The sequence below is a fragment of the Nematolebias whitei genome, chromosome 5 (genome assembly GCF_014905685.2).
Source record: "Nematolebias whitei isolate Nwh7 chromosome 5, NemWhi1, whole genome shotgun sequence".
Lineage (NCBI taxonomy): Eukaryota > Metazoa > Chordata > Actinopteri > Cyprinodontiformes > Rivulidae > Nematolebias > Nematolebias whitei.
Genome location: NC_056502.1, coordinates 16603209 through 16630725, shown reverse-complemented (window position 1 = coordinate 16630725; position 27517 = coordinate 16603209). Strand labels below are relative to the sequence as shown.

Below are 27517 nucleotides of genomic sequence, written 5' to 3'. Positions count from 1 at the left end.
AGGAGCTGGGAGTCGCAGCAGTGGGCGAGCGGAGGCTGAAGGTACGCGGGGGGGTCAGAGCGGCCCAGAGCGACGCAGAGAACCGGAGGACCAACATTTGTCCAAGTAGAACCCCCTCCCTCCCTGTGAAGAGAGGCCGACCCCCCACCTCCCGGCTGGAGAAGGAGTCAAGTGCCGAGGGGAGACATTTAAGACGTCGGCAGGGTGGGACGGATAATCCAGGAAGTGTGGAGGCTGGTCAGGTGGGAGGCGGCGAGTCGGGACAGGTGACACACCGGCACTCAGGTAACTCGCTGCTTCTTCTCGAAACGGAACAAAAACATTAAAAAAAAAAAACAACTTAACGTAAACATGTGCGTTTTGTCGCGATATTCTGCTCTCCCTCCTTCCTGTTGGGGTCACAGGAGGACTATCCACGTCACTTTATATTCTTACTCTCGACATGTACCTGTTCTGCGCATTTTACCTTTAATACCCTAAAATTAAACGACCGGGTGGGGGGGTTGACTTAAGGTGGCGCGCGGGCGGTGCTTGTTTGAGCGTCAGGTGAGCGGGGTCGCCGGGTCCACTTTTGAAGACACTGCTGCTAATTATAGCCGAGAACACCGGCTGACATCCAAAACCTAACCTGCTCTCTCCCTCTCTCTTTCTCTCACGCACATCACCTGCCTGCGCATGCGCGTGCGGGGCAGTCGGGTCAGGATCTACTGGATTTAGCCTCTAAATGATTCTGCCTTCAGTGGTCTGTTAATCATCATTATCATCTTCATCCTGCCCATGGCGCACCCAGTGTTTTGTTTTAATCCATGTGTTACAATGGGATGTAATGGTAGGCTTGTCTGTCTGCATCATGGGTGGGGATTTGCTGTCAAACCAGTGGGCTTGTGTGTGTGTGTGTGTGTCATTATAAAGGTACTAGATGTGTTGCTGACTCGCCCCTCTGACAGGACCGGCCTGACAAGCTCAACTCGTTTGGGTTTGGTTTCCCATCTTGGTCACAACTCGTTTAGTTAAATCTTTAGGCGTCTGTGCAGACGGCAGCGAGGGTTTTTCTCGTTTGCTCACCTTGCGGGGTTAGTCTGGAGAAATGATCGTTTTTAGTTGCGAGTAAAGTCAAGTACGTTGTTTAATTTGTTCTCACCTGCCACCATCATCACGGTGATTCCAGGGGCCCTCTCAAACTGGGAGGCCGGATTCAAGATGGCCGCCACGGCTGATGGAAGTGGGTTTGAGCTCATAGTGTGGTCATCATCCCGAACACATACGCCCAAGTGCTAATAAACCTTGAAATATATTTGGCTAAAAGTTGAAATAAACAATAGAGCCAACCGTCTGTTAGCAAAATATCTCAGGATCCACTAGATGGATTTTAATGGCACTCCCAGAAAGTAATTATCATCCATGCTTCGACAACTGAATAACTTTTTGGATTCAAGATGAACATCGGAGCTAATCAAAATGAGCCAACACTAAAGTAGCTGTAACCCAGTCAATTTTACAGACATTCAGCTAAAATGTGGTGTGGTAGTAGCCAAAGGTCGACCTGAACAGATACTCTTGGACACTACAGATTTGGTGAGATATTAGTTTAAACTTTGGTATTAACCATGTCTGTTTACTAGCTAAATATATCTCGAAACACTACATATTTTGACGAGATCTTAAAGTATTCATTGGACGTACATCTGTAACGGAGTACCTTTTTGTGTCAGCCTGAATCAAGATGGCTGCCATAGCTCATCACCATTAGCCGACACAGAAATGGCTTTAAAGAAGTCAACAGCTAAACCTTTGATTGGTAATGGCTGCGCCTCATCCCCAGCATGTGAGGTTAACAAATTATGATGGTCTTGGTTTAAAACCCTGACATAAAAGGCGTTGGGCGAGGGATTAAAGGCCTTTTAAATGTTTTATTTGGCCTTATCAGCCCCATCATCATGTCACAGGACATATCCAGCGCTGCCTCTCTCAAACTGGGATTCACACTCATGGAAAATATATGATTTTGTATCAAATTCTTAAATTTCAGCTTGTTTCGTCGCCCTGTGATGCTGCTGTCTCGACCTGACCTCCATCTTGTTTTGTTGTCCGCTGGCCTACTTCTTGTACTTGTTTCCCCCTAACACAGCGGTTCCCAAAGTTGGAGTCGTTACCCTCAAGGTGGGTCACAAAACCCCAAGTGGGGGTCCCGAGATAATCTTTCGATTAGAGTCCGACCGATATATTGGTAGGGCCAATATTTTAGGCCAATATAGGCATTTGGGGACATATCGTATTGGTGATAAATGTCCCATTGCGTACCGATATAAACACTTCTAATTTTCACCACTAAAATACCGGGAACGGGCATTTCTTTGTTTAATTTATACATTTGTAACACACTTGATAACTTTCTGGTGACTAGTGGAGGATAGAAAATCTGAATGCACAGGAAGACCGTTTTAAGCCTTCAAGTGTTAAAACAGGTTTAAATGTAGCTGTTTACTTAGATTCTTAGGGGTAGACAAAGCTAAAAAAATTCCAGCCAGTATATCAGTTATCGGCACAAGTCTTCCCCTCCCAATATTGGTATCAGCGATGGCCAATATTTCCATATCGGTCGAGCTTTGCTTTAGATATCAGTTAACATTTACAAAAAGACCACTGATGGCCGATTTTCACCAAACAGGGGGGAAAAGTAGTCATAAATATTGAGAATGAGTAAAATTTTATGTTTTAACATGTCTACAGTTAATTGGGTTATTAGCCATTTTATATTTCTTTATATATGTAAACCAGCAATAGATGGAGTCTCAAGCCTTTGTCTCAAGCAATTTGTGGGTTGAGAACTAAAAACTTTGGGGACCTCTCTTCTAACCGCCATCATCACCATGAGTTTACAAAGATTATGCACACACCAGAATTCAAGAACCTCTGTCTTGTTGAAGCTCCAAAATTCACGGTTGAAACCCGTGCCTTTGTGTAAAAAGTTGTTTTTCTCTGCAAAAAGAATCTGAGAACTTGTTTACCGATGTTTTATTTTTATTTTTATTAAAAGCTTTGTGTGGAAAAGTGCTATGCTAAAGAGCTCAAACCACACCGAGTGTCCACCATTTTGAGAGCGGAAGAAAGGAAGGAGAGACAGCCCATGTCACGTCAAGGGGCCTCCCTCCCATTTTTCTTAAAGAGACTTCGCTCACCCACTATCCATCCTTCCGTTCAAACAGTCCAGTGGTCAAAAAAGGTACTACACGCAAAATAAATTTACCAACATTTCTTCTTCAATTTAAACAATATTATTGTTTATTGAAATAATTTCTGAGACAATTAATCGCCCAGCAAAATTTGTTATCGTGACAGGCCTAGTTTCAACAAAGAAGAATCCGCCCAGAGGACCTGACTCAACCTTGTTAGATTTATCTACCTGGATTATTGAGCATTCTTGAGGACATGCATTCACTTACAGCTTTTCAGTGTTTCGGAGCCAGCAACTCGACGTGGGGTTTAATAATAATGCTGATCTCAGAGAAATGTGCACGTATGTTTGCGTGTGGGCTTTCCCAAACTCTGTTATTATTCGAGCACGTCTGTTCTAAACACCTCAAAATAGGAAGCAGTTGGTTTCTGTCTGTGTTTTACAAGAACCCTTTGATAAAAGGGATGCGTCATACGAGTGGGTGTGTGATATTATCCATGTACATCTTTCGCAAACCTTGTACATATTTTACAAAACGAATATGAAACAAGTGTTTAAGTTAGTAAGTGCTTTCAGAATATTGGTTAGTCAGCTTCTTTGGGGGGTGCTAGATGTAAATTCCTATAAATTCAATGTGCTTCCTCTTCCATCAGCTTTATGACCTCTGACTAAAGGACCAAAGAGGAGACAGACACAAGTCACCCATCGTCTCTTGGGTTTATGGACTGGAGGTAAGAATCTTAAATAATTTTAATAGACCTACACATTACACCTCAAATATGAACACTAGGTGAGTTGTTTGTCTTGGCTTTTTCTTGTAACTTTGCCTTCACAAAATATTAAAACGTGTTGATGTGTATTGGGACAAAGTTTAGCCTAAAAGTCTTTACCCCATTGAGGGTTTTGAAAAGATCTCCAAAACTAAATATAAATTGAAAAAAATACCACATTATCCACATTATTAGGGTACACTTGTTACAGGAGATAAAGACATCAGTCACTGGGTCGTTGAGATGGTTTGTTTTCTTATGTCCTTTAATTTGCTTACTTTGCGTATTTTAACCAGTGGATTTAAGTGTCAGAGCTCTGTTACTGTTTTCTGAGGCTAAAGCTAAAACATTTGTGACCCAGAGCTTTAAATATGTGCCACTTTGCCATAACTGAGGGCCAAGGGTTTATTCATGGTGGTGCGTCTTTATTGCTTATTTATTTATTTATTTATTACATACGAGCAAAATAAACTGTCAATCAACTATATGATTATGCACAAAAAAAAAAATGTCCCTGTATATAATATTTGGTGAGACTGAAACAGCCAGAGTTTCTGTTTTTTAACAGATGTAAGGAACCGGTCTCCTCTGGTCTGGTCTCTCTTTTTAGACCCGGTCTCTTTTCGGGCTAGTTTCAACTACAACCCAAGCTACTTGGACTTGTCAGCTGATTGGTCATAAATAAGGAAATGCGAGGAAGATGTTTATTTCTTTTGCTTGAGCCAAACTAGGCTCAAAGATGAATAAGTTACATGGTGATGCATATAGATGGGAACAAAAGGACTACTGGACTACAAACGACGCTCTTCAGGTGGGTTACGAGTGTTCTGCGGGAAACAATAAATCCACCGAGGTTAGACTTTGGCCTAAAAGCATGTTGACTTTTACTGAAAAAGATTTTCACATCTTTTGAAGTAGGGTCCTGTGGAAAGATTATGAACAGTTAATATCTTACCTGTCACAGGTAGCTCTTTGAGCAGCCTTAGTTTGGAGAATACAGTTTAGTTTTGACTGGACTGATAAGCTAGCATTTAATCTGAGCGAGGCCAAGGCAAGATTAAAAAAGCATCAGAACTGTTTGCACAAAAACAATTTAACTTTCACAACATTTTGAAAATTATATATATTTTTTTTTAACAAAAAATTTTGTGGTTATTTACAGGTTGTAACAACCTGCAGTATATAAATAAATATATTTCTTTAAAAATAATCATATGAGGCTAAATTGATTGCAATGTAAATGTTTATAAAGTAGTGTTTGCATGAACCACTATGAAATTTTTGAGAATGGGGTTTGTTTTTAAGATGGCAGCAATCCAATTTCATCCTGACCCTGCTCAGATTACCTGTCAATCTAACCAAAATAAAACTTATTGTTCAAACTGAAGTTGTTCAATAAGCTATCTGCAACAGGTAAGATATTGTTTATAACCTCTCTGTAGAACTTCACTTGAAAAGACCGGAACTATTCTTTTAAAAAAAGATAAGCCTAATAATAGAATGCAAATTAAACAGAATTTATTTAGTCAAATGGAGATTATTGTACATATTTTAAAAATGTTATTTCACAAAAGTATCCATGTTAAAAAAAAAAAAACTACTTTAAATTGAGGTTTAAACTCTCACACAAAAGTAATTATATAATATGTTTTAAATGTATGGCAGCACGATGGATTAGTGGTTATTACTGCTGCCTCACAGTAAGAAGGTCCTGGGTTTAAGCCCAGGGTTGGGCTTTCTGTGTGAAGTGTGCACGTTCTCCTCGTGTTGCGTGGCTTTTGTTCGGTTTCCTCCCACAGTCCAAAAAACATACATGTTTATGCTGCCTTCAGGTCCAGGCCTCCTTTAAAAAGGATTGTGGTCTCAATGGGATTTGACTGGTTAAATAAAGATTAAATAAATAAAAATATCAGTTTGTAACTTTTTTATTTTAAATAACTTGAAAACCTCTTTTAGTTTCCATCCAAACCAGTTAGCACCTGTGCATTACCACAAAATACTACTTCAATCAATCCCCGTAGAAGTAGAAACCATCTAAAAATGATTGTCGGTACATTTCCAGTCCTCTATCTGATTCAAACTGGTTACAGTCAGAGCTTGACTATCACTTCCCTGATACGTCTTCGGGCTCTTCACCGACACGTTCTGTGCTCCTTTCACTCCGTTTACACCACAAACAGTTTGTGGGGGCCAAACTTTGACAAACGCTGGTCCTCGCATGAGGGGAGGAGCCTCTCGAAGACGTCCCCGTCCTTGGAGCAAAATATGAGCTGAATAAAGTGGTCAAGCGGCTGAATATTTTATAGGCAAGCTGGAAGTTAACTCCTCTGTGGTTTGTCGGCCGCAGTCGTTCTGTAACTCCTACTGGCTTTTTAAGATGGCTCGTAATGCCAGAAAATAAACTGACCATATTCATTTTTTGTTAAATGAACAATAACGAGCTTGTGAGGAGCAGATTAACTTTACATACAGTGATGTAGCTCAAGTCCGCTATCAAGGATCCACTTAATGAAATTAAATTCTCTTATCTTAAATGTATATTCAAATTTGCTTCAATATTTCCAACTTGAAATCTATACATCTACTTTTAGGCACATCATTCTATAAAAAATATTATACAAACACAAATTATTTTTTAAATTATGTTTTTATCGCTTAATACAATCCACAGATGTTATTGTGCTAATCAAGGCATCATATTTGATGAAAGTAACCTGAAAACGACAAACATGCCACAAAGACTGAACCTTGCTGTGAAAGAAACAAGTGGTACGCTGATGTCCCCCGTCGCTAAACGATTTTAATAGTCAATGTTTGTAGTTTGCCTTTAATGTTTTTGGTGCAAGATATTTAAGTGAGTGGGAGTTACGCTGTAGAATAACAGAGGTTTTTAAATTTTTCTTGTCTGAGGCAGCGCTGAGTGGTAAATCCAGGTGAGCGGAGGGAGCAATTTTATCCACTACCAGGTGCAATGGCGGAGCCAGGGGGTGGTTAATGGTGCCCTTGGCCACCATTGATTAATTTTTAGCCACCCCAATCATTTGTGGAAACTATATTTTTATATTTATTTTAATATAAAACCGAGAAACCATATTTTCCTCAAGTGATAGGGGTGGCCAGTTTACAAATATGGTGGTAGCCATCTTGGATTTTGACATGGCAACAACAATTTTGAAAGGAACTATTCTTGTGCCTAGATGCATCCACACACAAAAATGTAAGTCTGTACATCATCTTGTTGCATTTTATTGCACTCGCAACATTCACGGGCTGACGGAGGGCTTTTCCAATTCCCCCTTTTTGCTCTGTGACGGGAGACAACAAGGAGAAAGTATATCTCAACCACTGACGCTGTAAACATGGAGAGATTAGGAGTATCTAATCACTTCTTTGTAGTTTCTGCATGCAAATAACTTGTTTCTGTGAAAATATAATAAATGACTGTAATAAAAGCAAGAACTTAATCAGAGTGTTGATCTTTGCAGTTGAATCAAGTCAAATTTTTGTGCATTTTGTGCAACACTTTTAATTGATATTGTACAAATATGTACTTATAGACCATCCTGTGTTGGGTTAGAACATGAAAAATAAACTTTATTTTCATGTGTATTTAACTCGCAACATTAAAGTGTGTGTTTGCGTGCACAGAATAAAAAATTAGCTAGTTAAACGTTTTAAATGTTTAAAGATTCTCCACCATTCATGAGGCCTTCTTCTACTTCTGTTGTTTGTTTGACACATTTGGGTTGGGTCAACTAATCTGGGTCTAATCTATCAGGGCTGTTTCATAGATTATGTTGCCCAACTGTAATTGACTACGTTGAAACAGAATTGCTAAACGCTGAAAGAAGAGCGTGCAACTCTGGGGAATTTCATTTCTTCATGTATGTTGGTCACCAAATCAAACTCAAGATTATTTTTTTTGTTGTTGAGCAGAATTCTGTTTAAACTTGAGGATTTAGCAACTTTTTGTGTGTCTGTGGTGGTCAGACTTGTGTGACCAATCACAAGACCATGGCTCTGCAACACTGGTGACAACCATGTGTCCGTAAGCGGTGGCTAAAGGGAAGTGACACTGAGTGGTCTGTCAGGGGGAGAAGCGTGCACGCAGACGCACACATGCAAACATACGTGCACACGATTCCAGGAAATGCTCTTAATTAGGCCATGTAAGCCCATATAAATTCCCCCTTTTCAGACACGGGTCTTTCAGTTTCACACAGGCTGAGTGAGTGGGAGGAAGGTGGGAGAAAGGAGGTTGAACGGGGGAGGAGGAATGGGAGATGAAAGAAATCGCTTCTTTTGTTGGTTTTCGCCCCAAAAGTTGAAGTCGTCTCACCGTTTGTGTTGTCTTATTTCATCTCCTGCCACATCAGTTATTCCAAGAAAATCTCCCGGGTCTTCCTCTGAATTGTATTGATGCACAAATAATGAGAAATTACACCTCAGCAGCTCGACTGATGTGTCACCGTCTGCATGAAGGTCATGGTGGCTCATCAGGGGTTTGATGTGCGAACGCCCTCACAAGGAAGCCGCTGTGGGAATGACACGAATCAGGATTTTCATGTGAAAACGTTTTCTAGCAGGTCTTTCTTTTTCTTCTTCTTGTTTTCACCATATCTGTCGGTTGTTTCTTCACGTTTAAGCAAATGGCCCAAGGGTGACTACACGCAGTCCAGACTGCTGCTGGAGCTGAGTCTTGCCCCCACTCATTCTGTGTCAATAGAGGAAGTTATGCATCTTCCATTTCCTCTTTTCAGTCATGAGTTTCTGTAACATTTGACAGCCCTCCCTTGCTCTCGACCACCAGCCTCACAGCCCACGCCGCCCAAGGGTTAACCAGTCGGCAGGTGGCCGCGACTCCTCTTCTTGTAAAGCTTTAGAAAAAGCAACGAAGAGAAATGGTAAACAGAAAACCATGAAAAAAAAAAAGAAGAGCTACAGGCTGAAGGAGTGACAGTGATTCAGCGCTTCTAGTAACAGTGCAATTGTTTCTATACACAGTGAGCGGGCGGTTATCATAAATAGGTACAGAGAGACAACACTTCAGGGAAAGTGAGAATAAACACCCAAACATGAGCCGGGAGTCACCGCTGCTGAATGTGACCCCTTTCAGGTGCATCGATCGGAGGGGGAACTCCGGCAGTAGGTGAAGGCTTGGATTCCTAAGGAGCCTAATGTCTGCCATTTTGGACAACAAAAAAAGGGTCACAACGTTTCAACAAAGAAGAATCCGTCCAGAGGACCCGACTCAACCTTGTTAGTCAGCTTTAAGATAGAAAAATTAAAGACCCAACATTCCTCGAAGGAGTGCCGGTCCCTCGCCTCCTTTCATGGCGAAGTTTTAATAAAGATCTTGTTCTATCTGTTCTGTTGTTTGTCATATTCAGGTTAACACAAGGTCAACAACGCAACGAAATGTTCAGGATGAGAAGAACCGATTGGACTCGCTAAAAACAAACGAGAAATACTAAAGCACGCATTAAGGGTACAAAATAAAGTACCGATAGGTGAAAAAGAAATGTAACATTTCAAGGATTCAAGGTTCTTTGTTGTCATTTGCATCATATGTGGTACATGAGGTGGAATGAAATTGTGTACACAGGGTCCCAGTTACATCAAACAATAGCAAAAATATAAAATGCAAACAGAAACGTAAATAAGGATCTAAGATATACACTAAACGAACGCCAAACGGTACGTTAAAAGAGCTAAGATGTACGCTAGTCTAGAGCTATTCAACAAAACTGCTCAGGGGGCCACAGTTTCTGGAAGCCAGCCGCTCGGGGGGGGGGGGGGGGGCGGCAGACATCCAGCGATAAAGTCAAATGAACCAAAGTTTATAATGATCTGTTACCCTTTAAATGTGTTTATTTTATTGCATTGAATCATAAATGCAATAAAAAGAATCCAAAAGCCAAACCCAGAACCACAAAAATAATTATTTTTTTTTTAATGAAGTGGGCCAGATTGAAGTCATCATACACTAGTCATGACATTTACAAGGTCCAAAAGAAATCTATTAAACAACAACATGGTAGAATATAACGGTGCAGTAGCACTTTTTATCTTCTCACTGTTTTTCCCCTTCAGTTTTGAACACAAAACCTTGAACTTATTCTGATACATAAATTCGATTAAAAGCAGCTGATCCTCTAACTTGTCTGCACGTGGGCTCATCTTTCCCTCATGTTGTCGTCTGGACATCACTTTTCTTTCGTTCTCTTTCAGAAACTGTTTTTTTTCTCTTCTGCTTCATCTTTTCTTTGAGCTGATTTTGCTCGTTTTTAACTTTAATCTTGCCATCTGCTCTAGTGGTCGGCCATCTTTGCTGAGCACAGGAAGAGGAAACTGATCAGGATCAGTTTTTTTTTTTTTTTTTTTTGTGACGCTGCTGTTTGTGTCCAGCTCTTTTGCAAGATCTTCCTTTTTCTAAGTGGGAGGTTTTTATTTGTGCAGCTGTGGAGATCGAGCCTCCCAGTGATGTGGCAACGTTAAAATAAAAGACGCACATCCAGACAGACGCTCTGTGGAATGGACTGATGGTTCCTGCAACATAAACCGTCTTTTTCAGGAACATGCAAGTGTTATGAAAGAGACAACACGGTACTTAAGAAGTTGAGTTTTTCAACATTTTTAAAATTTTCATTAAATTATATTTTTTATTCAAAATCCATTCAAAAATTGATATTCAATCAATAATGTTTACATAATACGAGTATGTGTTTTAACTTCACCTTCTTATAAATCACCCCACCTCCTGCAACACCTACACTACACAACTCTAACCACCTTCACAAGAATCAACGCTTGTGTACGAGGGGAAAAAACACCTAAATATATATTTTTACTGATTCTCTGAAGCTTATCTTTCAACGTGTTTCAGTTCAGTTAGAATATTTTTGAAACCGTAATTTGAATGGGGGTTACACAAATGAGCTGCAGCAACATTTTTATTTTATTTCTTTCTTTCTGTCTTTAATTGACGAGATTAAATATGCCAACAAAAGTAGAATATTTCGTCAGGCGTTGTTTTTGTATAATAAAAACATTGTTTTTGTCAATGTTGCATTTATACTTGTCTATAATGAACAAAAACATCAAGGAAAATGAGCGAAAAGGTAAAAAAATTATTCTTTTCGAGTTCCTCAGCTTTATGTGCTTTGAGTTCAGCGTTGTCTCCTGTTTTGTTCACAACATAAACAAATCTTTAGTTGATTACACAAATTTTATATATATATATATATATATATATATATATATATATATATATATATATATATATATATATATATATATATATAGATATTAAATTAAATTTACAAATTTCTCTCATTTAAATGTATTGGTGAGGATCTTTAAAGGATCAATTTTATCTTGGAATAAAAATAATTACCTAGTTGAGTATTCTGGCAACACGGTGGCTCAGTTGGTAGAGATGTTACCTTTCAGCGAGCCGGTCGTCAGTTCAAATCCCAGCCCGGGACTTTTCTTTGTGTAGTTTGCATGCTCTCTCCGTGCATGCGTGGGTTTCCTCCTCCAGACCAAAAACATGCATGTTAGGCTGATTGGTAACTCTAAATTGTCCCTAGGTGTGAGTGAGAGAGTGAATAGTTGTTTGTCTCGTTTGTGTCCCTGTGATGGACTGGAGACCTGTCCAGGGTGTCCCTCGCCTCTCGCACAGTGACTGCTGGGTATGGGCACCAATGACCCCCATGACCCAAAAAGGAAGAAGTGGGTAAAGATGATGGATAGTTGAGTATTCTTGTTACTTGTTTACCTGCATGACATTAATATGTATGAACAAACTAAATGGTTGTGATCCACAACTTGATTCTTTTATGTGTTTTGGGATGTAGTCGGCAGCAGTGGCTCTAAATTCAGTGATCCTCGCTGCAGAATAGTAAAGCATGAATGGTGAGCAAAAATGTTCTTGCTTCTGTTTGTTTGGTTGGTTGGTTGGTTGCAAATTTCCTGAACAACCAGAAAAGGTTTGATGAAACCATCAGAAAGTAATCGCTGGATGAACATCTACTGTTGAACTCCACTCGATTCAAGATGGTCACCGCAGAAAATTCACTTGGCTCAACTTTGACAACTTTGGAAATATTGAGCGAAAACTTGGTGTGGTAGTAGCTGAGAGTCATCCCTAACACGTACTCCCAAGTGCTAACATCAACCATAAAGTTATCATCTCCCACTGGTACATTTTATCTTTAAATCACTTCTTGGTCTGCTGCCTTCATACATCTCCTCCTACATGTCTCTGCGTGAGTGCAGCTACAGCGTGCGCTCTCAGGACATTATTACCTGCAGTGTTCCATCAGTGAGCATTGAACTAGGGCAGAGGTGTCAAACTCGCTCACAAAAGGGGCCTAAATTAAAACCTTTTTCAAACTAAGGGCCAAGTTCAAAAACTGCACCAACTCAAATCAGATACCCAACATCTTTTCTTGGTTACAGGTTCCTCAACTAGAGTTTGGTTGGTCTCATTTTATGTTCTCTGTTGTGCCTTCAAAATGATAATCAAAGATTACTGAAAAAAATCAAGAGATAGAAGTATTTTATGTTTCATATATCAGCTTGGGGGCCAGATAAGATGTCAACAAGGGCCACATTTGGCCCCCGGGCCTTGAGTTTGACACATATGAACTAGGGCCTTCTCTTACTCCGCTCCTGTTTCCTGGAATATCTTGCAAAAAGATCTGAAGCTCTCGATCTTGACCTCTCTCAGTGGCTTTAAACATCTGTTAAGTTCCAGGCAAAAACCAGTTCAGACATGTTCCTGTTTTTAGTATTTTACACCACCTTAGCTGTTTTGTTGGTTTTTTTTTTTTTTTGCCATTTTATTTTAACTTTAAATTTGTATGCGTCTTTTATGATTGTCTATTGTTGTCCACTGTTGTCATCACTCTGTTAAAAAATTCAGGTCTCTCTTGTAAATGAGTCCCCGAGGCCCAATGGGATTCTAAATAAAGGTTGAATGAATCAAGATTTGACCAAAACAACTAAAACTCCATCATTTCTCAACATAAGAGGATCTGCGGTGGAAGTGGTCTCCAGCTACAAGTACTTGGGTGTACACATGAATGACAACCTCAGCTGGAGCAACAACACCACCAGCCTGATCAAGAAAGCTCATCAGAGACTCTACTTCCTCAGACGGCTGAGGCGAGCTGGTCTGGGAAGCTCAGTCCTCACCTCCTTCTACAGGTGTGCAGTGGAGAGCATCCTGTGCTCGAGCATCAATGTGTGGCATGGAGGCTGCACAGCTGCAGAAAGAAAAGCTTTGCAGAGAGTGGTGAAGGCTGCACAGAAATCTGTTGGAGTCAGTCTCCCCACCATCACAGACATCTACACCTCCAGATGCAGGAAGAGGGCCACCTGCATCATGAAGGACCCCACCCACCCAGCACACACACTTTTTGCCCCACTCCCCTCAGGAAGGAGGTTAAGGAGCATTAAGTGTAGAACCACTAGACTGAGGAACAGCTTCTACCCTGAGGCTGTTAGACTCATGAATCTCTAACTAGAATAATCACTGTGAAAAACCATATCATGTTGCTGCTGATCTGTTTCAATGTTGATGTGTTCATGCGTGCACATCTGCTCACAGACTCATGTTCATGTTTGTGGTGATGTTCAATGTTTTATGTTATGAGTGCTTAGTGTATATTTAGTTGATGTTTTTCTTAGTTCATATCTTAGATGTTATCACTGTTTTTCTTATACATTTTATTGTTGGATGTAACTGGGACCCTGTGTACATAATTTCGCTCCACCACATGTACCACATGAGGTGCGAATGACAATAAAGAAACTCTGACTCTGACTCTGACTCTGATAAGTTAAGGATTTTGGCGGGTTATTTGCATTCCTTCATGCATTGATATTGACTTTTAATAGTTGTTTATTCAACATGTCAGTCTATAAGTTTTCTTTAGAAGTGGTTCATCTCTAAAGGAATTGGATGTTTGTTTTCCTGCAAGCTAATCATGTAAATGAGAAAAACTTGCACTAAATATGAATTTATGTAGAGGAATAAAGGCTGAGTGTATTTCTCCCTATAATGTCACTTGCGTAGATTTTTTTTTTTTTTTTTTTTGTTCGTACCACAGAGCGACTTGCTCCAACGCCCCCACTGAATTACAGAAAATAACCTTCAAATTACTCATGTTTAACTGTAATGCAGATTAAACACATTTTCACACTTTCTGTCGCGGTGTCTAAGAAAAAAAAAAAAATCAGTGTAGCGGGTGTCGTTCGCCTACACACCTTGATGCTCCACGCAGCTGGGGGGAGAAACTGCTGACCAGGTAGGGGGGGGGGGGGGACAGAAAGTAAAGTGTGAAAGTACGCCGTCAGCATGCTCTTTCTCTCACACATCTGTGCTTGTTCTCCGTGAAACGGTGAAACTCCCTTCTGGTGATGCTAATGATAGACGATGCTACCACATCTCTCCTTCTGACATCTGTGCACACGCACAGGTTTGTCTTGCTATCTTTACGGGGACTTTGCATTAACTTCCATTCATTTTCATTATTTTCTAGTCTAACCCTGACCCTTACCTAAACCTAACCATTACCAGTACATACCTAACCCATCCTCAATTCACACCTTAGTCCTAAACCTAACCCACCGACGATGCTTGAATCTTTTGGAGACCAGGCTTTGGTCCCCACAAAGAGAAGTTGGTCCTCACAATGTACCATATTTTCTGGCGTATAAGTTGCAGTTTTTTGCATAGATTTGTCAGTCCTGTGACTTATACGCCGAAGCGACGTGTATATATATTTTTTCACATTCATAACACAATTTTTGACTGATGCTTTAAATTTCTAAGAACTGCAACAGCAAATCCTCCCATGCCTGCTCGCTTCACTCAGCTGGGACAGGTGGAGGAACACTGGAGAGCTTGTGGCTCTGACCGTGATGAATGGATGGATGGTGCCATGCCGCCCAGGCGAAATGAAGCTCTTTTGACCATTAAAGTGCATTAATTAAGGAAACGTTAAACTGAGACACACCTTTGCTATAATGTCGAGCAAACAAATAATTGCCTTTAAGTGTTATTCTTGTTAAATTTTGAAGAACTCCAACAGCGAGTCCTACCGTACAAACTCTCTTCACTCAGCTGGTGCAGGCGGAGGAACGCTGGAGAGCTAGTGGATCTGGCCGCGATGGATGTATGAATGGATGGCGCTGCCCAGGTGAAATTAAGCTGTTTTGACCATTAAATAAACGTGACAGGTCAGCGGTGACGCATAATAAATGTGACTTATACGCCGAAGCGACTTATATGGTTTTTCCTCTTTGTGATGCTTTTTTCTTTTTTTTTTGACTGATGCGACTTATACGCCGGAAAATACGGTAGTATGTGTTCAAAAATGGTCCTCATGAAGTAACATCAACAAGCGCACACACACTCTCTGTCTACTTCCTGTGGCTGCGGGCATGTGTTCACTCCTGCTCGATTCGTTCTGTTTATCTTCCAGTCGTCGTCACGGCTCCCCTCTTCTCTCTCTCTGTCTGTCTCCCCCCCTTTGTAACTTAACTCTGTCGACTCTTGTTTCACGTCGCGTTGCTAACACAGATTGTTTGAGGCCCGGACTAGATTTTCCTGTCTTCACCTCCCCTCTTCTCAGCCTTATCTTTTAGAGTATCTCTACACCCACTCCCCTTTCTCTCACTCATGTTTCTTCTCCCCCGTACACTCTCCTTATTTTTGAGATTTCTAAGAATGTGGTTTTTTTTTAGAGTACGTGCCTCCCTCACGTTCCTGTTCATTGTCTCATCTCAAATCTCAGACCATTTTCCTCTTTCCAACCTCAGATTGATTTCCTCTCCTGCTTCTGCTCGCTCTCTTTCTCTTACTGTAGAGTCATTGTTCACTAATTTAAAGTAAAATACAGTCGGTGCAAAAAATATGTTTACACAAGTAAAGGATTTAGGAGCTACACAGAGTCTGTTTCAGGTACAGAAAGGATTTCCAACAAGTTATTGGAAAAAATAGACTTCATTTGAATATTTATGGTGTTTTAGCATCTTTTTATTTTATTTTTGTGTGAATACTTGTGTAGAAGTAATTGGGTAATGTTGTTTTAAGATGCCTTAAAAAGCAAATAAAAATTAAAAAAATGAGCAGTTTTCATTTTGTCCAACGTATTTACAGTTTTACAAACTTGACGCACATAAAACAATTATAAACTCAAGAGGCTGCTTATTAAAAGGCCAAAATTCATTCAACCTTTATTTAGACAGGTAAATCCCATTGATCCTCGAGGACTCATTTACAGGAGAGACCTGATTTCAACAAAGAATGATGACGATGGACAATTATAAAAAGGCATACAGTTTTTTTTGTTTTTTTTTAATGAATAGGATGGCTAAAAAAAAAAGTAACAAAAAACAGCTAGATTCTAAGGTGAATGTAGAAAACTAAAAACAGGAACATGTCTGCATTGGTCCCTGCCAGGAGTCCAACAGATTCTTAGCCATTTAGAGAGGTCAAGGTCGAGAGCTTCAAATCTTTTTGTAAGATATTCCAGGAAACAGGAGCGGAGTAGGAGAAGGCCCTTTTGCCTAGTTCAGTCCTCATTGAGGGAACACTGCAGGTAATAATGTCCTGAGAGTGCACGCTGTAGCTGCACTCACGCAGAGACATGTAGGAGGAGATGTATGAAGGCAGCAGACCAAGAAGTGATTTAAAGATGAAAATATACCAGTGAGAGAGTCTGTGTGAAGTTAATGGTGTCCAGTTAACCAGTGAATACAGGGTGCAGTGGTGGGTATGGTAGTTACAGCCAGTTATGAATCTTAGTGCACCATGATAGACAGCATCCAACATCTGCAGGGTTCTTGTAGGAGCGTTCATGTAAATAATGTCACCGTAATCAATGGAGGGAAGGAAAGTCACAGAAACAAGGCGTTTTCTAGCATTCAGGGTTAGACGGGATCTGTTTCTGAAAAAGAAACCCAGTTTAACTTTCAGTTTCTTTACCAAGTTTTTCACATGGAGCTTAAAAGAGAGATGTGAGTCGACCAAGATACCCAAATATTTATAGGAATCAACAAACTCAATGGGGACACCATTTGAGGATGAAATCAGAGGAAGAACTGCTGGGACCAACTTCCTATTTGAAAAAAGCATCCCTTTGGTTTTGTCGGCATTTAGGACAAGTTTGAGGCGGAACAAATCTGTCTGGATGATGTAAAATGCAGATTTCAAAAGGTGGAAAGCCTTTTCAACTGTTTTAGCTTGACAATAAACAACTGTGTCATCAGCATAGAAATGTATGAATGCATCAGGGATGTTTTTACCTACATTATGTATGTAGATTGTAAAGAGGGTGTGTCCTAAGACTGAGCCTTGTGGTACACCATTGTTGACTGTTAAATAACTGGAGGAAGTACCATTATGTTGAACACATTGCCTCTGGTCTGAGAGATAGTTAGGGAACCAACAAATGGTGTGATCTGAGAAATCAATTTCTGAGAGCTTATGGCACAAGATGTTCTGATGCACAGTGTCAAAAGCTTTGGACAGGTCTAAGAAAAGTGCAGCACAATAATCCTTAGCATCCAGTGCTTCAACAATGTCATTAAGAACCATCATTAAGAAAATTAAGAACCTGTTTAACATATGTATAAACATGAATTAGAAGAACTAATCTTTGGAAAATATTGAAGAGCGTAAAACTTTGCTTTAAAATGGGGGCTACACTGAGCTGGTTGTAGCAGCTGCTGGTAATTGGTTAAAATAATCACAAGAACGGCAAAATTTTTAAAAAGTGGCCATTAATCAACAAAATTTGTTTGCAAACGTCTGAATGTAAACCCAGAATAAAATCCTATGTTTTGATTTGAAATGACATGACTAAATAATTTACATGCATTTTTTTTACTTCTTGGTAAATTAACTTCTTTAAGAAACAATCTTAGTTCTCTTGTTAGTAAATCTTGTCCTAAATCTAAAACATTTAGCCTCAAAAACTGTTCTTGCATGAATATGTTTGGTCATTTCCCCCATGTTGTCAGTTTGGCCCATGTGTGTGGTAGCTGCTGGCTGTGCGCTACATTAACTCCAGGTTAGAGGTTGGCTGGTGTTAAAGGACGGAGCAGATATGTGCACCCAAATGTCTTGCCCCGTGTGCTGATAAGCTGATAATCCTGCAGCAGATTCACATTGGTGGCCAGGTCCGGCATGCAAACTGGCTGCAGCTCGCAGCAGAGTGCTGTGGTGTGGGAGGGCGAGGGGGATAAGGGCCTCCGCTCTGCCAGCCAAATGAATAATGTAATGTGTTTCTGGAACTAAGACCACACCGTGCGCATGCGTCCAACTTCACACACACTGTGATGCCCCAGATACGGTAAGGACAGAGGAGGGCCTGGCTGCAGGGGCTTTCTTGGGAATACTTATTATATATATTGAGTAATACCCACTTTTTTAAAGATTCCTCTTCAGTCATATTGCAGGGTGCGTTCGTCATAATTATCACAACGCCGTCTCAAGTCTTGTCTTTTGACAAATTCAAATGGTGATTCAAATTCTCCTGGTTGGCCTGTTTTTATATCTCCTGGTGGGATGCAAATGTGCCGTCTGGAGGCCGCTGACGGGCCTGGCAGCAGGTGGAGTTTGTATTTTATTAGCGAGCCGCGTCACTTCGGTTTGTAGAAAGAGTTTTGGCTCTTTAGGGAATAACTGTGAAATGTGAAGGTTGTTAAAGTGCCACCGGGCTGAGGTTTGGCAGCCGTGCACGCGCTCATCGTCTCTTCTCATCCCCCAGTTTCCTCCTTTCTCCCCACCACCACTCTTCCTCGCTGAAGGTGTCCCAGTACTCCACTCACTACCCCAAACAAGCAAGGTGCAATGGTTTAGTCTTTAGGCGTTACGTTGAGTCTGTTGCACAGAGAAGAGAGGTGTTGTGAGGAAGACTGGTGTGTCTGGAGGTATGAGCTTGAATCTTACTTTCCGTTCGTTTTGGCTGCTTTGTTGTTTTTTGGGGGGCAGTGGACGTTTAACATCATGATCTGTCATGCTGTGGGTAGGAACAACTTTGATCTGTATGAAGCGTGAGTCACCGTTGTTTCATTTACTGTATGGAATGGACAACAATGACAACTCCCGTTTGTCTTTTTATTTCTTTTAATCCGCTTTACTGTGGATTTATTTCCTTAAAGTCATGTGTAGCTTCTGCAAAATGAAGTCCGCTTTCAAACTTCCACTCTCAGACAATTCATTTACAGTTCCAACTTTGCATACGTCGAACTATAACCTTCTTTTTTAAGTCGTGTTAGGAAAGCTTTCTGAAGGCATCAGGGCAGACACACTTATATTTGTCACAAACACACACATGAATGGCTGCTTTGGAAAACCTCTGACATCAGAACTCATTTCTCCTCTCAGCCACAGCTTTGTGTGAAAAGTCATATTTTCCCCCCTTGCTGCTGGAGCCTGATATAATTGAGGTGGACTGGGAAAACTCCCAGCCTTTAACGGAAAATAAGAGCCGTAAAAATAACATTTAACTGTTCTAGTTGCAGAGAAACATGTGTGCAGGGACATTTCTGCATATATGTGACGGACAGGATGAATTTGTGTGCAGCTGTCATTTTCATGGCCTCCACATGAACCTGTTGAGATTTATTTATTTATTTATTTATGTTTCCATTTCCTCATGAGTAAAACCAAAAATCCACATGGGGTTCTGCTTTTAAACAATAGTTTATTTGCCTGTTTTCTTTCAAGGCTGGGGCATGAAAATCAGAATCAATACGAGGCTCACTTAACAAGATAATGTGAACATTTCTACTTCTATTAGCAGTTCTTCTGAAAAGACACAAATTTTACTAGTTAGAAGAAAAGGAGAGTGCGCATAACGAAAGCGAGGGACGAGGAAGCCGTAGAGTTGCAGAGGCGATTAATTCCTCCGCCGTCGACAAAAGAGGGGGAGGTGAGAGGAAATTAAAAAAAGAGAGAGATGAGAGATAAAAGTTGGACCACACCATTGAAACATCTGTAACTTTTAATGCACAGAAATAACGGATTATGGATTTTGAAGTGGTCATTAAGTGACAAACCTAAAGACAATAAGTCAGAACAGTTATTTGCCTTTGAAGCTGCTGAGTTGCTTTAAACATTGTGATAATTTAAGATTTTTTTTTTTATTCTGTTTGTTTACAGGTTTTAGGTGTCTTCCTGTGGCGTGTTTTGAACGTAGCTACAATGTGTTGCAAGATACAGCAGCTTATGCAGACATGTCCTTGGTACGCAACAGAAAACAGAAACAAAGTGGCGGCGAAGGAGAAGTAGGGAGGATTTGCACACAGTTGTGCATAATGTGTCAGTATTTGGTGACTCACCAACAGAAAGAGAATTGATGGGAATCATTCTCACATCTTCTGTTCTAATAGGTCTAAAATAAGCTGAACCTCTAACCACCCATGATAGTATTTTTTTTTTTTCCTCCTATGCCGGAAACAAAGTGCATTTTTACGTGCTCCTCCTAAAAACCCCCGTTTGTGCCTCGTTTTTCTGCACCATTTTTTATTTTTTTTTGGCAGCATATTTAACTTTCTGAGGGGCATTTTAGACCGTTCTGCTCTGTTGTGCATTCATACAGATAATATTAGAAAATACTTCAAACAGAAGTCATCCTAAGGCTGTTGCGTTATCGTGTCTACGTGCAGCGGGACACAATGTACACATGCAAGGTCAAGTCAAGTGTTTACCCTTTGCCCCTCAGAGACAATAAGACACCTTTTTTTTTTTACACTTGTGATGCTTCTTTACCTACAAAATTCAACTCGTCTGATAAATAAGGCAAAACTAAATAATATTAGATTGTTTGATTCTACTAATAATTTGCTTTTAATTAAAAAAAATGTTGTTTAAATCTTATCAAACCTGCTTAAAACGTTTTAAGGACACAGTGACCTTTAAATAAGCTTGGACATACTCTGGAATGATAAAAATGGGCATCTTCTTTTACTAAATATTCATATTTTCTACCTTTAGAGTATTTTAACCATTCAGATAGTTTACATTAAATTAGTTGCTGCTGAAAAATACTTCCTCGCGTCTGTGTCTTTCTACTTTCGCTGCTCTTGTTGCGACGAGCTGAAGAAACGACTCTTAATGTTCGTGCTTTGGCCTTAAACACAGCAGTAAATATTTGCTGTAGACGCTGCGGTGTTATTCTGTGACGAGCACACGTTTAGCGCGCTTCAAAGGAAGAGCTTCTTGCACCGGTTTGTCTCGGAGGCGCAGCGTAATTTAGTTTAACTCATATTGCTCCTAACTGAGTGTTTGAATTGTGGAGTAAATGACTCATAAGGGCAATATGATTTTTGTTCTTACAAGTTAAATCTGCTTTGAAAGTATTTGAAGAGCATATTGACCAAAACATGTAGTTTTTAATGAGATTTGTTGGCAGGTGCAGGCTTCCTGAGTTGTTAGTGTGCGTGGTCTTCAACCTGATTTTAGAAACCAGCCGAAGCTACTTTGGTACCCGTTGTCCCGTTGGGTCCTCTCCGGTGAAAACTGGGATATTGTGTTTATCGGAAAGTGCTCGGAAAAAGGACCGTTGAGTTTTGGAGAAAGGGGCGCGTAGGCGACAATCGGGGGGGAGGGTTATCTCAGAATCTGAACCTTCGTCACCGTGCACCCTCTTTTGACAATACAGGAAGGAGACCAAACGTTAGAATGTTTGAGCGACGTCCTGAAGGATGAACGCCTAACCCCCGACTTCTAACAACGAGATCAGACCTTTCACGTGCGCGTCTGAGAGTAGAAGGAAACGGGTCGAAAAGAAGAGGTGGTTTTTGAAAGACGGCGCGGAGGAAAGAGGAGAAGACGAGAGGAGAGTGGAAAAAATGGATGCCACGAGACCGTCGCTGCCTCGACTCCAGTTGAGCGTGCCCATAAAGATGGGAAAGGTAGGATTGAGATTTTTGGCCTGTGGGTGAAACATCTCCTCCTCACAGGAGGAAAACATCTTGACGCGTCTCTAAGGATCACAAAGCTCCCATCAAAGTATCATCCGAGATGTTTTTACATTCTGATTGTCTGGGTGGAGCGTGTTTTTACTCTTCAGCGAAGTTGAAGCGAACAATGGTGGGTGGGGGGAGCCACACAGACATGTACATGTGTGCATGTGTTTCGTTTGTGTGTGTGTGTTCTCGTACCTGCGTGTGTGTGTTTTACAGGGTGTGTTTTGGAGCAGGTTAGTCTGGTGGATGTGCCGTTGTTGGGCTGAACCCTCTGGGCACTGGGTGAACGCTGTTATTGGACAGCCGGGGGGGCTGCCAGTTGCTATGGGAGGGAGATAAAGAGCAGGGAGGGGAGGATGAGTTGTTTGTGGAAAATCTGGTCTGCTCAGGTGTGTGAGAGATATTGTCGACCAGGTGTAATGTGGACAGGGCGAAGTGCATGCTTGGGGATCCAGAGAAGGGAGTTGCTGGGTCTTATTACTGTCAGGCCTTTAACGAGGAAATCAAAAGTTTTTGTCCTCGCTTGGCTTCAGAACAAGATTTTACCGTCAACCCACTGCTCACGCTGCTTGTTGAAAAACTGGCTTGTGAAATGTCTTCGTGGTGGAGTGGGAGGTGGAACGTGAGGCCTTTTGGCAGTTTGACCCATTAAAGTGGCGGGCATTATTTCAGGCCTCATAATGGTGCTAATTCTTTTTCTGTTTTTTCCTTCCTCATTCTTTTCACTGGTACTCCCCCTTTCACCCACTCTACTCTGTCACTTCCTCCCTGTCCCCCGTTTGCTTTTTTTTTTTCTCCTTCCCTCTCCTCTTCCTCCTTTAGTGGCGTTCTCCTGCAGGTGTTATTAATTCTGTAAAGGTTTCACATAAAATAACCTGCTGGCCCGTGGAAACGGCACCAACGCACTCTCTGCCCTCTTCCACATCAGCATCGTTTTCAGCCGTTTGCTTTTATACCTGCCTCGACTGCTACTTCTACTTTTTCGCGCTGTGATGCTTCACCTCGGTCCTGGCTCCAACCCCCCCTGTGTCAATGACTGAAATCTTCTCCTTCCGATTTTATAATCTGGATAGAAAATGCAGGAGGATCACGGGGGAGAGTGGTTGTTAAGCCTTGTTTAAATTGTCTCTCACGTGAAGGAGAACTCCTCGTGCCAGTCACGTTACTGAAGGTTTACTTTTAGAGCGGTTAAGTGCTGGGTAATCTTTTACTTTGAGAAACTGCAAGGGCATAATGATAACAGCCTTGTTTAAAAAAAACTGTCCAGTAGACTTTAAAATGATTATTCCTAATCAGGTGCACACTCAGAGGCGACACAAGACGTTGATTAAAGAATTGTTTAATTGAACACGATACACTCAAGGACATTTGCTTGTCCAACTAAAACTGGTTTTCTTATATGAATAAGTCTATTTTTGTTGCAGTCTTAAGGTTTTAGGTTGTCATAGGATGCAAGTTGCCTACATTTAAACAGACTGACACAAAAACATTATCACAATAAATCATTTATTGCCCCATATTTCCCATAATTCCATTGGCAGGTACCCACTGGCACCTTCACAACACAGTTGCTCGTAAAATAAATTGAGATAAGAATGATTGAGTCTCAAACTAACTCCAAACCTAAATAAAACTTGATACTTGGAGCCATATTTAAAGCTGTTTTTATTACCCGACTGGAAAAGTAAACACTTTAAATGATTAACGATGGTTTTACAACCGGAGGAACTTCATTGTGCTATAAAAATATGAGTTGGTAGAATTTAAAATCCATTCCACAAGCTGGTCAGTGTTATTATCTTTCCTCAGCTTTCATTGTTTATAGCATTGTCTAAGTGCTGAGAAGATATTGACGAGGAGTCAGTGTGTTCTCACTCAGATAAAGGATAGATAGGGATGTTCCTGAGGCTTTGTGCCACTGGCTTGAAATTCAAGCAGTATGCTTAAAGTCCAAAAAGCTTAAGGATTATTTCAAAGTTTATGCTCAGTAATCCAGGTAAAATATCCAACAAAGTTAAGTCAGGTCCTCTGGACGGTTTCTTTGTGTTGAAAGGTTTCGTCCTTCATCCAAAGGACTTCATCAGTCCGATAAGCCACGACAAACTCAGTCCCATAGGTAGCACACTCATCTAGTGGGCTAACCAGTTTAATGGTGATAAGATGGTTTCTGGAGTCCGCCCGCTCCTCTGCCAACCCCTCTGAGGCAGCCATGGCCAAAGTGGTTCAAAACATCAAAGTTCATGCTCAATAAGACATCTTGTAGGATTACTAGTGAGAAGTTTGTTTTCTTAGGGTTCCTTAACTGCAGATTTCCTTGTAAATATTTCTTGGATTATCGTAAATGTTAGTAATTTTGTCTTCCATCACCCTGTTCTCATGTTTAACCTTTCTTTTCTGTCCTGTAGGTGGTGATGTCTCCAGGAGAGGACGGTCTGATTGGGATCCCCTTCCCGGAGCACAGCAACGAGCTCTTGTCCCACCTCAATGATCAGAGGAGGACAGGACTCCTGTGTGACCTCACCCTCACCTCCCGCGGGGCTCGTTACCCAACACATCGCTCTGTCATGGCTGCCGTCAGTCTCTACTTTCGCCGCTTGTTCGGAGCAGAGGAAGGGGGCGGCGAGGGCGGCGGAGGCTTTAGTGTTTGCCAGCTGGACTGCGTGGCGCCCGACGCCCTGGATGCCCTGTTGGAGTTCGCCTACACCGCCACGCTGACGATTCCCAGCTCTGCCATGAGAGATGTGCTGCGAGGAGCTCAGCTTCTGGGCATCCAGTGTGTAGCCGACGCCTGCAGAGACATCCTCGGGGAGACGGCAGAGGCTGAGGGGGAGACGGCGGAGGAGCAGAGACCCCAACAAATGGCTTGCAAGAAAATGGTGGTGACAGAAAGCGGTGTAGAGAAAGGGTCGAGAAGAAAAGACAAAAATAAGGTGAAAAAAATTAGGCCACACCACAACAACTTCCCACCATCGAACCCTCTGCCCGCCTCACACCTCTCAACCGCATCCGAAAGCCACCGATCCCTGCCCCCCACCCAGCCTCCGAGCCCCGAGCAGGAGGAGCTTCACATCAAACCAGGGCAGAACGGGGATCTGAGGCCAATCAGAGAGCCAGGGATCGGAGCCCCTTTAAACGGAGGGCTCCTTCACTGGCCGCAAGATCTCCCTCGTATCGCTCACCCGCCCCCCATCAAGAGTAACAAGCTGCCCGAGGACGGCGAGGCGGAGGGTTTAGGCGATGATGTGATGCCGATGGGAAGCAGCACCGTACCTACCTCTTTAGCCGATCAAGGAGCAGCCACATCTGTAGCCGGAGGGGGAAGGAAGAGGAAGTCTCAGACCCCCCAGCAGTGTCCAGTCTGTCAGAAAATCATTCATGGAGCAGGAAAACTGCCACGACACATGAGGACGCACACCGGAGAGAAACCCTTCCAGTGCACGGCCTGTGGAGTTCGCTTTACACGGTACGGACACAAAAATCCAGCTTTTCAACTATTCTAGTTAATAATAATTAATTTATCTCTTTTCTTTTTGTATTTTTTGTAGCAATGATAAGTTGAAGATCCACATGAGGAAACACACAGGTGAGCGCCCTTACACATGCCCCCACTGCCCTGCCCGGTTCCTCCACTCGTACGACCTCAAAAACCACCTGTCCCTGCACAGCGGGGCGCGGCCCTTCGAGTGCCCGCTCTGCCACAAGGCTTTCGCCCGGGAGGACCACCTCCAGCGCCATCGCAAGGGTCACAGCTGCCTGGAGCAGCGCACACGCCGGCCCAGACGTGGGCCAGAGATGATGGAGGACTGCGGAGGCAGGAGCGAGCAGTCCAGTCCCCTGTCTTTCCAGGCCCACTCCTCTGTGTTCCACCCCCGCTCAGTGCTGGAAGGTGGCAGCGTGTCCGGAGGTGGCCTCCCGGTGATATTTCCCGGAGACATCGAGCGGGAGAGGGAGCGCTCGCTCGCCCTCCAGGCTCTGGCCCAGCTCGGGCCTCACAGGTTGACCGACTACCATGAGCTGTTCCTTCGAGGGCTGCTGGGAGGCAGAGAGATGGAAGGAGAGGACCCGGGAAGGACCCGCTCTCCGGCTCTGCAGCACGACAGATGGGCGGACGAAGCGGAAGAGGAGATTGGAGAGGAAGAAGCAGAAGTAGGGGAATAAGAAAAAGACTGTGTGTGGTAAAATATCCACAATTAAAAAAATAATAACAATTACTTAACTCAGGTGGCTGGACTAATGACCTGCTGCTCCCAAACAGACAGCACTTAAAACATAAATGTATCAAAATAAAAAAAAAAAGGGAGGAAAACGGGTTTTTCTTATATATCTTAAATGTTGGTCTTCTGGTTTTTGACGTTTATTTTGTGTGTTTGTGGTTTAATTTCAAAGTTTGAGCTCTCTCTAATGATTTGATTCTTTTTTTTTGGCTGGTCTTCAAAAACTGGGGATGCTTTACACTATGCAAAATAAAACCCAGGGCTGCAGCAGGGACAGATGTTCCCTACGATCTCAGTGTGCCCGCCGTTTTCTGGTGGTCACTAATGAAAATGCAAACGATTCATTCTTGTGAGTGTTTAAAGCAATAACCTTAAATTATTTCTTTGATTTGGTGTTTAAACCACAGATATGATTGTTTTGTTCCTTTTTAGAAGAGGAGGGAGAGAAACTGTAGCCAATGTTGGGTTTGAAGAGGAGATTCTTCCCAACGTTTCTGTTTTTTGTTTCTTTGAAAGCCATGAGAAAGACTTTACCTCCATGTATGAGTGTCTGAGAGCCGTAACGCTCTGCTGTAAATGCCTGACCAAAAGAGACAAAGTCTGGGTCGACGAGTTGATGGTGATTAACGTTAAAGACTTTTATTTTCCTTTCTTAGAAGCTGTGGACTTCAAGTCTTCCAAAGCACTCATTAGGGTTCTTCAAACAAAGTGTGACAAGATGTAGGGAATACTAAAACAACAAGCCCCCATCGGTATATTTATTTATTTATTTGTATTTATTATGGCTTTTCTGCTTTTTAAATTTTTTTTTTTTTTTTTTACCAAATTCAAAGTTGAACCCAGATCCACTCTGTCAAAAACTTACGAGAAGCTGCTTTGCACTAAAGCTTCCTGCTCTCTGTATACCTGGACGCCTTTTTAACGTCAGTTAATTTTTTTTTTTTAATTACAGATTGATCGTCTCCTTTTGACCAATTTTTCCCCCATTTCCTATGCAATCTTTGCACATTTAACCCGCCAGGTTCTGCAGTAACACAGGCACATTCCATAACTTTGTTAGCGAGAACAAAACAAGACGTCGGGGGTGGTGGTGGGGGTAAACCCTTCGAACTGGAGCACAAAATGGCTCATCTGTTTCCACATATGGCAGTTCTTGTAGATTTTCTGTGACCAAAGGGGGCCATTATCTTTAGAGTTTAACTGCGTTTAACCAAAAACGATTTAACCTCGCCATGCTTTGTTGAATTTTGCTTGAAATCCACGTAGCAGACGTGCTCTTCTGGCCTTGTGTGCACAATCATCTGTCGATTTGTTTCTTGTTTATTTGCACTAAGAGATTTGAGAGCTTCTAGCTTCTTTTTTTCTGG

At 41.8% G+C, this 27517-nt stretch overlaps 1 protein-coding gene across 1 annotated transcript; it reads left to right on the top strand.

Moving 5' to 3' along the window:
• zbtb7b (zinc finger and BTB domain containing 7B) lies at positions 1–26238 on the top strand. Its single transcript, XM_037676902.1, has 4 exons — positions 1–285; positions 3829–3906; positions 24342–25399; positions 25482–26238. Exons 3-4 carry the CDS (start codon positions 24348–24350, stop codon positions 26092–26094), a joined length of 1665 nt encoding a protein of 554 aa, XP_037532830.1. The 5' UTR covers positions 1–285; positions 3829–3906; positions 24342–24347; the 3' UTR covers positions 26095–26238.
• The last annotated feature ends 1279 nt before the right edge of the window (positions 26239–27517 follow it).

Coding starts and splice junctions, on each gene's coding strand:
- zbtb7b (XM_037676902.1), top strand. CDS start 24,348: ATGTCTCCAGGAGAGGACGGTCTGATTGGGATCCCCTTCCCGGAGCAC. Junction 25,400..25,481: donor TGTGGAGTTCGCTTTACACG/GTACGGACACAA, acceptor TATTTTTTGTAG/CAATGATAAGTTGAAGATCC.